At 48.4% G+C, this 14,984-nt stretch overlaps 1 protein-coding gene across 1 annotated transcript in view; it reads right to left on the reverse strand.

Moving 5' to 3' along the window:
- Positions 1-14,204, reverse strand: part of col27a1b (collagen, type XXVII, alpha 1b) — an 87,128-nt gene extending 72,924 nt beyond the window's left edge. Inside the window, exons 1-4 of the mRNA XM_086169801.1 lie at positions 14,108-14,204; positions 11,283-11,347; positions 4,079-5,385; positions 1,038-1,091 (exon numbers count right to left, since the gene is read on the reverse strand). Coding sequence (XP_086025927.1) covers positions 1,038-1,091; positions 4,079-5,385; positions 11,283-11,347; positions 14,108-14,160 — 1,479 coding nt within the window. The 5' untranslated portion in view covers positions 14,161-14,204. The remainder of the gene's footprint in view (positions 1-1,037; positions 1,092-4,078; positions 5,386-11,282; positions 11,348-14,107) is intronic.
- Between the last annotated feature and the right edge of the window lie 780 nt (positions 14,205-14,984).

A 14,984-nucleotide genomic window follows, 5' to 3' on the forward strand; every position in this document is an offset into this window, starting at 1 on the left:
CCGAAGCTCAACCTCTCGGGATGAGGAAGCCACTACGGTCGGGGGGGTTCATAAGATTTGGCGCACGTTATCGGCGAGACTTTGTGGACTCTCGATCGCATAACGAGAACATGTTGAATGTCAAATTGCTCGGCGTGCGCGCGCGGGAACCTTTCAAAACAGAATCGGCGGAGACAAATCATCGCCCGGTGTTTTCTTTCTTCTGAAAATATGATCTCACTTTGGTTCCATCAGGAGCCGCGGATTGACGTCCAGCCCACGGACTGAAAGACGTGAAGCTTGCGGGTTGAGTATCAAGGGCTAAAACAATAGACGTATTCACTGATGTTAACGTAGGACCGATGCCTAATTGAATACTGTTTATGTATGGGATAGCGAGCCTTTTATACGCAACACGTCAACTTTTGTAATGTCCATTTAATGCCTACCTCATGTTTTCGATTCTTTTTCCACTGGTAACCCTCGGATTTGTACTGCAGTTAAACAAATGGACTTTGGCAGGGTTCGAGAGGCACAGCTTGATGAGCCCCGGGAGCCAAAGCAAACTAAAGATTGGCCTGATGACGCTCCATAATCCAAGAGATCTCACTGAGCACTTTATCATCGTGCTCAAAGGTTGTCCCCGTTGCATCGTTAATGAAGATCAGCGGTATCGGAGTGCAATCGGAACAGAAAACTCAGGAGTGCTGCGCTGATGCTTGAGCTGCGCCAGATCAGGTTAATCAGGTTAGGTACCAAGTTAGGCTATGCAGTGTGTGTGTGTGTACGTTTGTGTACGTCTTTGTCCCGAAAAAAAAAAAAAAAAAAAAAAAAAAACAGCTTACTGTTCTGTATATCTCCTGTGCGTCTTGTATTTGCAATTGTTATTTGCAGTGCTTATGTCCTCTATTGTAAGTCGCTTTGGATAAAAGCGTCTGCCAAATGTAATGTAATGCAATGGAGGAAACCGAAGAAGTGGAAGGCGGGTTGAGGAGAGAAAGGAAGGAACAGCAGGGCGGTAAAGCTGGTTGGTTGGCTCTGGGAAGGGACACACTCACCCGCGGACCCCTCTTCCCTGGTTTTCCTGGCAACCCCGGAAGTCCGTGAAAGCCCTGGAAGAAAACCGATAAAAGAAGATCTCAGTGACGGAGCGAAACAACTGCGCAAATACAACAACAGCTGCATCGCCGTGTCCCATTTCTGGGATGGAAGGGTCACGTTGAAAGTATGTACAGGGGGAAATAAAAGCTTGTCAAAACCGAAGACGGTGAGATACTGGCAGGCGTGAGAACGTCTTGTTCGAGGCGCTGGCAGCCCCCTGTGCTTCGCGCGGAAACGTGCACGCGCTGCGAGTGTGAGTCATTGCGTTGGCACGGAGACAGCCGGCCCTGCCACGGCCGATCATATGATGAATGGGCATGAGATCGCTTTAAGGCAATTTCATACATGGATTATTAAACCTCCGAAAGGTTAAATCTAACAAGGGGTCAATCGGAGGGATGGGACTTAGTTAGGAGTGTCACTTATTTTCCCATGGACGCAGAAGTTTCGGGAGGGAGGACGAGGAAAATGTCAAAAACCGAGCGCCGCGGCAACTCGGCCGCTTTGACGATGTCGACGACCGAGAGCGGAAACGGCGGCTGCGCCGAAAAGGCGGCTGACGCTCAACAACGTTTTCGACGTGATAAAGCGGAGGTTTGGAAAGTCAAGTCAGCAAACACTAATATGAGTAGACACTTCAAAAAGGACTTCTAGGTTCATTGAGAAGTTGTTGAGTTTTTCCTAATAAAAACATTAATACTTAATCACACAAAAAGATCAGTTACTTTAAATAGTCTGTCAGGCAGCCATTATGGATGATTACTTAATTATTACAGCTCAATTTGCGGTCTACGTCCAACATCCGCGCTGCAGAGCCCTTAGTTATGTAATTTACCGGCAAGGTTGAGCCCAAAAGGCTATTTATCTACTAAAACGTCGGAAAATAAACTGCATAAATCTCTGAATTTGCTGAGCTGGAACGAGCAAAAGTTTGGCGCCATCGCTCACGAACCTCCAACAACGATCACCTGGAGCTCAGAGCGGTTGCCCAAACCTCAGCCGAGCCAAAGCGAAAACTGCGTGACTTGATTATCTAATAACCGATTCAACCAGATATTAACCCCGATCCGTTCGTGTGATCCGTCACAGCTGAAACCCGACGGACCGCTTCCAGAAAAGTCGCCTGTTTTCCTTTCGAGCAGCCGCAGCCCACAGAGGAACCAAAGACGACATGATAATATCATTTTAGATTCTGCCCCTGACTCGGATGTCTTTGTGTTCTCCGGCGTGAAAAAAAAAAAAAAAACCAGGGCAGGTAACCTTCGCGGCGCGGCGCGGACTGAGCGGCATCGTTTCCTGCTCTCGGAGAAACGATCTGAGCGGCTGCAGGGGAACCGCAGGGCTGCGGTTCCGCTCTTTCCGCCGAAGCGGGAAAGCTTTACTTAAAGCATTCTTTTCGGTCAAACTTGTCCTGAGACACGACTCGCATGAGAGCTTTAAACTGCGGAAAAGGCGGGCGACCGTTTCGGGTTCGGAAGAAATTAAGCTGAAGAACGGCGAGAAGGCGACCGATGTATGACTCGAATTAAGCGTAATAGTTGCTAGACTTGCTTTTCTCTCGACTGAGAAACGATCACTTGTGTAATAAAGGTCACCGTTATTATGATTATCGGGACGTATTTCGCTACCGGAACGGTACTCGTGCCAAAACGCTCATATTAATCGGCGCTCCGGCGTCCATACGGAGGCCCTCCGGAACACAAACGGTAGCACCTCCGGTTACCTTCCCTTTGCGTGGATGGTCAGCGCCTGCCAGCTCCACATGTGTCTGACACACCTGGAAATGCACTTGTGGTGAGTTAACCCAGCTGAAGGTTAACAAGAGCAGGATGCAAAAGTACTAAACGTCGGGCCTGGGGATAAAACTGTATGCTAGCAGTTCATCCGACGCATAAATCAGTCCGTCCCTAAGGTTCTCGGAGACGAAAAACGTGCGGGACTGCACCGTCGGGTCTAAAACATGTGGATCCACAAGTTCTCGCGCAAAGATCTTAATGTCTCTAAAATATTAGCGATAGTGAACTCGATTTTGTGCTAATTTGGGGTAAAGCGTGTAGGATTCTTCCCGACGACCGTGGATTTCTCCGTATAGTGATTCGGATCAGGCGCCTGGTGCGGCTTGATAATAGAAAAACGCAAGTATTCATTTGAGGTAATTAAAGTCTAAATACTAAATTGTGTTATCCTTTTTTACCTTTGACCCTTCGTTGAAAAAGCTTGCTCTCTCTAAGCAGTGGCGCCGCCTCTCAGAGGAATCTTACACCTCGCTGCCAACCCCTTCACTCAGACAACAAACTGGCAAACGACCAGTTACTAACCTGGCCTATTTCTACCACGGCTGCTAAAAAGGAAATCACACATTTCCAGCGCAGATTTGACGAGAATAGAAGGTCCTATTGACACAACTTGAGCGAAAGGTAAACCGGGGGGAAAAAGAAATTCGGAAAAGTCAGAAGTCCTTCCAAGAACAGAAACAAAGCAAGGCCTCGGTAGCAAACATTACAGAGGAACATAATGTGTCGGATTCCCGTTTGGGACCCAGAGACACGTCGGTATTCACGTCAGTGACACTTCCAGACACTTGGGCAACACCCGGAGAGCAAACCCCTCCCTGTGTGCCTTCCTGGACCAAAAGGGATCAGGAAGTTGGCCCAAATATGTACAAATACGGAAGCGATTAGTTAAAACATAGTTATTTCTGGACTATAAGCCACCACTTTTTTCACAGGCTTTCAACACTGCGGCTAATGTATGGATTTTTTGGAGCAAAAAACGCTTCGTTTTTAGCCGGTAGCTCAATATTTATCTCAATAGTTTGGAAATTAAAAGGATATTTAACCCTCATATTATGTTAAGGGTCAATTTGACCCATTTCACCCATTGACCCAATGGGTCAAATTGACCCTTAACATAATATGAGGGTTAAACCTGGATTCCTGCGGCGCTCAAATGAGCCACCTAATGCGGACGGCGGTCACGGCAAAGTTCACGCACTCACCGGTGGTCCTGGTTCTCCCTTTAGTCCAGGTGGTCCGGCTAACAGCGAGAACTGCGTCGGGTCCCAGTCAAAAATTTGGAAACCATCTGTTGCAGTTGGAGTGACTGGAACCGGCAGCGTCGGTTTGAAACGGTCCTGCGCGCCGGTCGTTTTTGGCTCCGGTGTCTTCGCAGCCGTTGTCGTCTCATGAAGGCGAAGGTAGGCGTCGCGGAGAGGCCCCCGCGAGGAGGAGGCGGCGGCGGTCTGGAGGTCCGGTATCGTCTCTGCCGGTTTACCGGAAGCGGGTAAATCCGTACAATTTGCGGGAGGCGCCCGAGAGCTTTGGTCTCCGGCCTCTTCATCCGTCCCGGGATGAGCCGGCTCCGGGGTCGCTTGCGTCACATTGATCCGAAGGGACGTGGTGGCGGTCCGAGTCGGAAACTTTAACGGGTTTTCCAACCCCGGATGAAACGACGGAGGAACGGAGATAGCGCCTGGTTTTTGAGGGGTCAAGGTCTGATACGCAGACGTTTGGTTCAACGTTAGCAAGCGGTCGGTCGGAAAAAGAATCGCGGCGTCGGTGTTTTTCTCAGGCAAGGCAGGTGTCTGGGCGTTTTTGGATGATCCCGCGAGCGACGGCGGCACGACGTGAGTGACGGTCGTATTTGGATATCTGGAAATTAGAGGTAGCAGGGGCGGGAGCACAGGCCGGTAGGTGTCGGCTTCTCTGCAATGTTTCTTTATGTAATCACAATAGTTATGAGCTGCCTCTGCAGAGGGATAAATGTCAAACTGACAGATGGCGCCTTCAAACGGCGCCGTGTTGTGGTTCATTTTCCCCAGCAGGAATGAGCCCTCCGGATCCAGAGTCGCCTCTCTTCTGGAAGGCAAATCTGAACGCGCGCTGTCGTTTCCGCAAGACGTGCGCAAGAACACCCGGTCGCCTCGGAAATCCAAGGCCAGGCTGTGCCACCGGCCATCGTGTAAATCGTAGTCGAACGCCACCGAGGTGCTCGGCCCGACGTGCACCAGGACCCGCCCGGGTACCAGCTGCACCCCCAGCTGCACTTTCCTCTTCCTGGACAGGACCGAGAAAAGAAAAGCTCTGTTGACGCGGTGAACGGACAGGCTGAGGATCAGGGAGAGGTCGCTGGAGTTGTAGGCGGCGGGGAGGACGGAGCGCAGGGGCGCCTGGATACGAGCCCTCGGGGTGAGAATCACGCCGGACTTGAAGGGGATGATGCCGTTGGGGATGGAGCGAGCGCCCGAGGAAGTCGACCCGCCTGGCCTCCGTCCGGACAGCCCGAGCTGCTGCAGGACATCTATATCTTCAGGGGGAAACATGAGAGAAACCATGAGTTGTGGTGATGGGAAGCCGAATCGCCAAAGTGAAAAAAAAAAAAAAAGTGAATGCACTAAATCTTGAAGTAATCCGCTTCTGTTTCACTCGATTTGGCGGTATGTAATCAGGGAATACCCTGAATCTCTCTTGCACGAGAAGAGAGAGCTCAAAGAACCGTCGCCTTATACACGAAAAAAAGTCCCGGCGTTGCACATTTCGCCGCGCAAAACGAAAATCCGAATTCTCTGTAAAAAAAAAAAAAAGGAGAGACCGCGATAAATTGATCCACGATGACTTCCCATTAAAATCTAATCATCTAAAACGCCAACGAGGCCCAAGCAAGACAAAACGAGCGTTGGGATATAAATATATAATGGGGTTTTAATGACACGCGGGGAGTTCACAAGTTTAAAATGATAAGAATAACGCAATGATGCGAATTCCGCATCGCGAACCTCCCGATAGAGGAAACACATGGGGCCCGGTTTGGGAGAATTGCTGTTAATTGTGTAATTGTTACATCAGGCTTAATTAGACCCATCTCCGGAAATAGAGGCTGATCGGCCCTCCGGGGCGTCGGTGTTTTATAAGGTGTATTAGCGCGGAAGGGGAAAGATGCCATTGCACGTTAACTACTAATGTCTGCGGTTTAAGGATGATAGCTTTGACAGCAGCTCCGGCATATTTTAATTGCCACCCGTGCCTCCTGGGGGGAGAATGCGGGTACTTTTAACACATTTAAGCGGCGAACTTATTGTATATTGCATCGTAATTGGGTACAAACCTTCATACGCGGCATAATTACGCCCATTCTTCACAACTTAGTCCTTCATAGCCCTTCAGTATCCAGGGGTGACCCTCATTTATACAATAAAACATAAATAACCGATTACAGGAGAACTTAAACGTTATTAAGTTTCACGGAATACATTGTTTTTTACTTCCTGTCCGTGTTTGTTTGTTTTTTTTTACCTCCCCTGATGGTGCACTTCATTTGCCCGGACCTGGCGCAGTACACTGAATTCGCTTGTAGCGATAACCACATAAGGCCTGCTAAATAAATGAAAATGTCCAAGCGACTTGTATGCCACTTTTTTCTGGATCAAGTTCAGATATTCACAAGCACGCGCGAGCGCCGGTGGCGGCAGAGCTGCCGTGCGAGGCGTTAACCGGGCCATCGGGAGCAACTCGGGGTTCGCCCGAGGACACTCGAAATGATCAAACCGCCAACTTTTCGCCTGAAGGGACGCCACGTTCTACCGACTGAGCAACAGGCGCCCTGGGAGCAAAACATGTACTCCCGGCAAAAAAAAAAGGGCCTTCTATGGACAGTAGCAGTATTACTTGATATATGATTTGTCAACTCCCCTGGCCGATTGTGTCGTCAATGGTAACGTTTGTTGAGATGATCATCGATTGAGAATTATTTTGAACCAAAAGTTTACTCAAATTAAACTCATTTTAAAAACACGAACACGAGAAAAAAAAGGCCCGTCATTCCCAAAAAGCAGAGTTATCGTGCATTCGTACTGTTACCGGGTCGCGGTTCCAGTCAAAAAGAAATGTTTGGTTTGCTTTAGTTTAGCTTGGCTGGGTTGTCAGCTAAATTTACCGTCGCGCGATAACCGGCACATCCTCGGTACTGCATGTTAATCTCCACGGTACATGCGATGTCTCAACTGAGAGCTTACGCCGTTCTCTAAGTATCACTGTTTCTCCCGACTAATAAAAAGCAAATGTGAGGAATAACTGCTGAATAATGAATTGCGGCTCAGCGGAGGAGAAACGCACACACAGACTCTGGTCTGTTTGGAGGAGGGAAACCCAGCAGGCAGCGGGAGATCATCGTCACTAAGCAAAAAAAAAAAAAAAAAAAAAAACATAAAATAATAACTGAGAGGGGAACAAAGACCTTCTTCCAGGGAATTTTCCCCGGCTAGCATGGATTTCAATTGTTAATATGAGATGTGGGGAGCAAAACCTTTCATTTTTATGATTTGTGATCAACTTTTAAAGCTTGTTCTGCGTGCTGCAGCCCGCGGCTTTCCGAGACCCCCCGTCGAGCTGGGAGGGAGGGGGGGGCGGGTTCTGTAGACCACGTATACCAGAAAACAAGCAAAACACAACCAAAAAAAGGAAAAAAAAAAAAAAAACCACGGTGTGTTTTAAAAAAAAACCCAAATCAGCTGAAAAGGAAAACAAACGCTTCCTGCAGCTGCCTCGTAGCCGGCGTCCTTAGGTGAAGTCAGTGTTGAACACAGTAACAGATGAAACCTTAATAAATCACAGCCGGCGTCCGGAGAAGGATGGAAAACGCATCGAGATATATTTTGGGTTACGCAGCGTTTCTCAGGGAACAAGGGGGTGAATTATTGGACGTCCAACGGTCGTATTAATGAATGCGCTGGCAAGCCCTTTTGACAAAATGTCATTTTTCTCAGTTCAATTGAATTAAATGGTTTCTTTAAAAGGTCCGGGGAAGCAGAAAAGCACCCAACTTCGCTACGCCGGTGCATCTGCAGCGATGGGATGAATCGATTATATTATACACGAGTCACACCAACGGATCTGGACGGTCGACAAATCCTCTGACAAAAATGACCTTAAACTGCAATGTTTCACAGACCGAGCGTTTGAATGCGACGCCGCGATGTCGACACTGATGATGCGCCATTCATTCATTCATTCATTCATTCAGTCATTCATTCATTCATGATCTTGAACGCTTATCCTCCAGACAGGATGGTGGGTACATGGGGGTGAAGGAGGGGGTTAAAGCCCAACCGTCATTGGGCGACAGATGGGGGTTCAGTCGCCTATCAATCACTGGGTCACATATAAACGCACGACCGATACTCACGAAACCATTCGGTCTCGCGTGTTTGGACAATTTAGGGCCTCCAATGAACCTCCTGCGTGTTTTTGGGCTGCGGAGGAAACCGGAGAACCCACGCAGACACGGGAAGAACATGAAAATAAGGCCACCATGTCGGAATCCAACCGGGGAACCACTCACTGTGAGGGGGAAGCGCTAACCGCTCCCTGGAAACAAACAACCCTCGTGCACAAGACAAACACGCAAAAGGAGAACGGAAACATCGGTGATCCGGTATTGTGTTGTTGACCGGGCCGTCCACTCGCACCTCTTTCAGAACTCCCTCCTTTGCCGTACTCATTTAAACCTTGCTTATAAACGTGGGTTGTTCACAGTACGGCGTTTATAATTGCATACGTCCTGTAAGTACGAGGATCCTGGTTTCTTAACGGGAGCTGATGAAAACAGGCGAAAACCTGGACGAGCTCGAGAGGATTTCATCGGTGGGGTTTTATTTTGCAAAACGACGCATCATCACAAGTCAGCTACCAAAAGCTAGCCCTAGAGGCGACGCAGACTAAAAGAAAATATCAAGATTCCTACCTAAGTTACGGGTTCATCACAACAGGTGATACACAAGCGCCGCGCCCGCTATGCATTATTAGCGCTGAACGGCTAGCTAATGAAGCTACAGTTTAAAATGATTGCAATTATCATATATAAAGTGTGATCGTTGTATTCAGATTAAATACTGTGAACAAAAGTTTGTATTATTTGAACCTCCGCGTCTCTAACCGGCCCGTGGAAATATTTTCTTGCATAAAACTGGTTCCTGGTCCAAAAAAGGTCGGGTGGCCGCTGCCGTAAACAGAAGCCTGGATGTGCCACTTCCATTCGCAAGGAAAACACAGAAAATCAGCGCTGGCGTGTTGAACGGCGCCATGGAAACCTTTAGAGAAACATCAGCCCGGGAAATATGAGGCTACGTGAGATAGCGGGCGGAAGAATTAACCCACCTCCAAATAACAAAACCGCAGAAGTTTCCGATGACATCAAGGGAATTTTCGCCTGAATAAATTAACGTCCAAAAGCCCTCGGGATTTTTTCGCAGCAATAAGCGTCGGGACTAAAAAAAGGAAAATGCGGGTATTTTGGTCTCAAAAGAAAAAAAAAAAAAAAAGAAGAACGTTATGAAGAATTTCCACCGGTTTTATCTGTGATAAGGGAGAAACTGAGAAGGCAGGGGGACGAGAGGAGGGGAAGGGATTCGGCCTCCGTCGGACAAGGGGAGATACGATTAAAAGGTGACGCCACCGGTCGGATGATATTCGGGTCGTTGCGATGCCAGGTAGGGACGTCCATCAAGAACCCCTCCCGTCTGAGGAACCGCAGACTGACAGATTGTTCATTTACGAGCTCGTCTTTCAGACGGTTCACTTTGCACAACAACCATCCGAGACTTCCTGTTAACGCGGCGGGAAGCAGCCGACGAAGAGGAGAGCGAGAAAGAAACGATCCCGTCATTTAATGAACCGCCGACTCCCAACCGAGCGACACATCCATTATCCAAGATTGAAATCCATGCAGGCAGGATGACATTTTTACTCTGACAAAGCATACGAATGAAAATGCGCTTAAAACGCTACGAAACTCTTTACTTTTGCACATAAAGTAATCAAAAAGGTGAAGCGCTAAGGGAGTTGTGTCCGTGACTGAATCGATATCGGCCGCAGGGATGCTTCTTGCGAGATTCCCAACCCTAATGTCAAACGGGTACGTTTTCAAAAGACGACATCGATTCCGGGTTTAATGCGGCCCGTGCCGGCCACACGGGGCTCCGCGCGATTGTCGGTTTCTCTGAGATATTACATTTAACCTTTAAACGCCACATTCAGATCTGTCACTTTGACAAAACACTCTGAAGAAGGTGGAACAATATCAATGAGGAGTTATCGCCCTCTTCGTATATGCATGACAGCGACAGCGGCGCGGCTTTGGAACCCACAGCTGAGAAAAAAAAGAACTACATACGTAATCTTCAATCCGATCTCGCTGTTCGTTTTTTGTTTTGGTAAAGCTTCAGGCGTCACCGAGGTGCTTTGACGGAGAGGAATGACAAAGCAAGCACAAGTCGTTGAGTAGTGGTCAAACTGCGGAACTGCAATCCGTAACACAGGGCAAGCGAGAAGTGAATTATCTGACTTTCCTAGCCGTTATTTTTTATTTTATTTTTCTTTCGAGGGGCATTCCAGAAGGAACGGCATTGGAAGACTCTTCGTGAAAAAGCTAATCATTCCTCTCGCTACGTTAACACACACCCATGAGTACGGATGTCGCTTTTAACCGTCCCTGCCGGATCCGAACGACGCTTCCCGGCGCAGCGGAGCCGTCATTTCATCCCGAGCGAGCGGCTCCGACGTTTCTACGTCTGTGGGTATTCAACGTCGGAACGAGTGAAACATCTCAGCTGGAGCAACGCCTCATATCCGAAAGTGCTCTTGAGCTCTCCTCGCCGGGGCATTTTCAGAAGAGCGCCTGGTATTCAGGGCTGCCGGCGGGGGGGGGGGGGGACTCCCCGTGATAGCTAGCTTTTTAAACTAATCCAGCTCAAGAGAGGTGCTTGTGAACCACTCAACTCCCCGCCGCATTGCTTTCCAGGGTGTGTGTCGACGAACCGAACCCGGGGTTTACGGGAGCGCGATAGATCAAAACGGCGGAGCTGATAGGAAAGTACCGCTTCTGACAGTCCGGGAATGTAAATGCAGATCATCTCAGATGGATAATCCTCAGATAACCACGACTAGCATGTGCACAACAAGGGGCCCGTGTTGAGGTTACATACTTAGAGTACTTATCTTCGCCTCCTCTGGTGGTCCGCTGCTATTTAACCGTGCGTGTAATCACATTTTTCTCAAAGTGTCAGGCCGAGCGTTGGAGAGGCCTTTCGCGCACTAAAGAGTCGACAAGCCCATTTGTATCATTTCAGTGATCACGTTGCACAAATTCCTAAAGAAAAAAAAAAAAAAAAAAGAAAAATAATGCTAAGCAACTTTTTGAATGTACTATACCTTGTGCTTGTGCCAGTCCCAGGGAGCAGGCGCAACACAGTAAAGTCCAAAGAATCAGCACTCTCCTGGAAGGGGGAGAAAGAAGGGGTTAGACGCAAAACAAGGCAGACGGAAAATCCATAAAATGATCTATTTGGTATGTTGACTCAAACTTTATCAAACCCAAAAGTTGCATCCAACTTTCACCCTGAAATCTTCATAATGGAAGGAATGAAAGCAGAAGGGATGTAACCTGGAAATGCTAATATTTATTTTGACAGCTATCTGGTTCTGGACGTCTTGTACTTGTACTTGCTTACAACAAGGATTGTCTTATCTGGAGTTCATAAGCCACCGCTCAGCAGAGTTAGCTCGGCGCCGCCTCTCGCCCGACGCTGACAACTTCTTACATAGATCAACGCTCCGCTTTATATCCAACATCTGACCTTTTCACAAAGCAGAAAGAGTGATCGCGCCGTGCCCGACATGCACTTTTTCTATCTCAAAACAGCGACCGATTTGTCACCCCGTGAAAGACGGTGTAATCCCTCAAGAGAAATTATGCCCTTTTATATAAGAGTGACATTTTATCACACTTCCGCGAACACACATTTGTCACGATTGATGTTTCAGTATTTCTCATGATACTGAAGACATTAGCGTCGGCTGCTCAAAGATATCAACGTTTTCTTTGATTACGGATGAACCTGAAATACAAGAGCTTGAGATATTTTGGGTCGATTACGTGGCTCAATGGAATGCTTTTGTTAAAGGGACCGTTTATTCATTAATACATTATCCTACATTACCGCTTAGCCTGCACTCGAGGTCGCAAGGGTGCTGGGGCCAATCCCAGCTGTGATTGGGCGAGTTCATTGGGCGGGTTCGCAAGTCCATCACAAGGCCGTAAACACAAAACTATCCATCCAACCGGGCAATTTGGTCTCCAATGAACAACAGTTTTTGGACTTTTGCAGGAAATCACAGCGTTAAAAATGATTTGGATTGGCGGTACCATCCGGGGGGGGGGGGGTGTCAAGACACATGTCAAGCTCAATGCTTAACATGGGCAGACTCTCCACGGCGTGGTCGTAATGTTGAACACTTAAAGGATCCAGTCTCCTGTTCTACAGGTCTGGTTACAGGGATTCATCTCGATACAATTTGGAGTGACTACAATCAGTTGGGGTTTGCAGCGGGATGTTTACTAGGCCGGTCACCGTGAATAATGTTTCATCAAAATGGAAATGTCGGCAAGATTGAAAAAAACAAAACAAAAGTGAAAGTTGCCATGGTGTGAAGATGTCAGCTTTAGCGAGCGGACAGAACGAAGCGCTCGCTTTCTGAGAGATTTTGCCTTTTCGGTGACAAGAGAGCCACTTGTGAAAAGAGGACAGTCCATTTGACAACTTCAGCCTGCATCCACAGCTAAAGAAAATCTCACCGTTATATCTAAAAAACAAGTGTCTCAAATTATGGCCTGAACTTCTCCAGCACTTCCAAGGCTTGAGCTTTCAAAGCGCCGTCCCTTGCGTTCACCCATGGTGCAAGGTGCTAACCAGGCCATTGGGGGCAACTCGAGGGGCAGAGTCTTGCCAAAGGACACTTCGGCATGCAAAACGGGGAAACAACAATTCAGTCATTCATTCATTCATTGTCTCTACCGCTTAACTTGCTCTCAGGATCGCAGTTGGTGCCCATCCCAGCTGTCATCGGGCGAGAGTCGGCGTTCGCCCTGCGCCGGTCGCCAGTTTAGGACCACACACAGAGACATACAAGTACCGGCTCCTACATTTTCATTTCCCATAAAGTCACAGCTTGCAAGTTGAGGCAAACGCTTTAGCGGCGAACCAAACCCAAAACGGAAACGGTGACCCGGGAGTGCAGTCAAAAGGAAAACGGTTCCTCACAAAAAACTGCCCGCAACAAGAGTCCAGGGATTATCCCGGCTATGTGAGTCGGGATTTCCGGACAGAAACACAGATGGAGTTAACTGTTTTTGGGCGGTTTGAGAACGGCCACTCGGGAGAAACGGCGGCGGAGCGGATCTACCGGCTTCACGCTGAACCGACTCAGACGGAGAAGGCGCTCCTCTGACTCCGAGGCGGACGGACCCTTTAAGCTAGCTAGACAGATTTTTTTTTTTGAATCAGCAAAAGGCACTGGCGGGTAAGAAAGGAGGGGGGCAGAAAAAAAGAAGCGTGAAGTCGATCACATCTGCGTTTTGTTTTGTTTTTCCACAGAGCTGCAGGTTGGACAATCAGATGGTTGAAGTTTTGGCATTGTTTTTTTTTCTTTTTTTACGTCCGTCGTTTTTCAAATCCCTTCCGCCGGTCTCAGGTTGGAACCGAAACCGGCTATCAAGCCCGTTGACCCTGCTCTCGTACTCGTATGCTCGGCAGCGGCTGGGGTATGATGCAACAGCTTGGACTTCTCATTCCTCCTCCCGGGGTCGACCGGCCAACCAGCTGAGAGGGATGCACGGCGGGAGGAGAGAGAAAGAGAAAGAGAGCGAGAGAGAGCTGGAGAAAGAGAGAGAGGGGGAGGACTGTCTCCTCCTCTCATACATCCTCCTGAAAAAAAAAAAAAAAAAAAAAAAAAAAAAAAAACTATGCTTGCAAAGCACACACAACTTGGAAGTTGAGCAGCGGCGGCAGCTTCAGACCCTGGTCCGATAAAGACGAGAAAAGCAAAGAAAAGATGAGAAAAGGGGGCTTCCAAGTTGAAACCACCTGTTCACACAGCATCCGGAGAGTTTTTTTTTTTTTTTTTTTTTCCCCAAAAAAAAGTTACAAAGATGAGTCCAACCCACTTGACACGACCGTGACCCCTCAGGAGAGACTTACCCCCCGACTCCAGCGGCTCTGAGGTTGGAGTGCGGGCCATTGTCCGGCTCCATAGCGGTTACTTCATTCTTCCACGGGAGTTTTCACTGCAGTCCAGGCAAGGCGGGAGAGGGACTCCATTCCAGGTGTTCCTCCGGGGAGGGAGGGAAGGGGAGGGGAGTGGGGTGGGGAAGAGAGAAAGCCACCGGAAAACAAACAAAAATAAAACAAAATTAAAAAAAAAAAAAATGGGGGGGGGAGGGAGGGAGGAGGGGGTTAGAAATCGAAGGCGCTGTCAGTCATCGCACCCCTCTGGTCCCGGGAGAATCCTCCCTTGCAAGAGGATGACAGCAGATTTGCAAAAAAAAAGCCGCGCCACCTGCGCGCCGCTTAAATACGTCCTCCTTTCCTCCTTTCCTCCTTTCCTCCCCCCCACCGGAAAAACACAATGAACGTGGAAGTCCGGCTTTTTTTTCCTCTCTCTCTCTCTCTCTCTCTCTCTATCTCTTTCTCCGGCTGCAGGACAAGACGACGACGACGATCGAGTGAGTGTGTGTGCATGCGTGTGTGTGTGTGCATGCATGCATGTGTGTGCAGAGTTCCTTAAAATGAAAGTTTATTGTGGAGTGAAGGGGAGGTGTGGAGTGGAGTTGGGGGGTGGGGGGGAGGAAGGGAGGATGGGAGGGAGTGAGAGAAAAAAAAAAAAAAAGAAAGCGGGAGGGGAACACCTCCCTCTGTCGCCCTGAGCTGACATCGAGGGGGGAAAAGGGGGTTGTGTGGATGTGCGTGAGTTTTAAACAAAAAAAAAAAAAAAAAAAGGAGAAAAAGCTTGCAGCTGCTGGAGGTAATAAAAAAAATAAACAAAAAAACAAACAAAAAAAAAAAAAAAAACATGTGA

The sequence above is a fragment of the Fistularia commersonii genome, chromosome 22 (genome assembly GCF_037954325.1).
Source record: "Fistularia commersonii isolate RoL2024-O1a breed Wild chromosome 22, RoL_Fcom_v1.0, whole genome shotgun sequence".
Classification (NCBI taxonomy): Eukaryota; Metazoa; Chordata; class Actinopteri; order Syngnathiformes; family Fistulariidae; genus Fistularia; species Fistularia commersonii.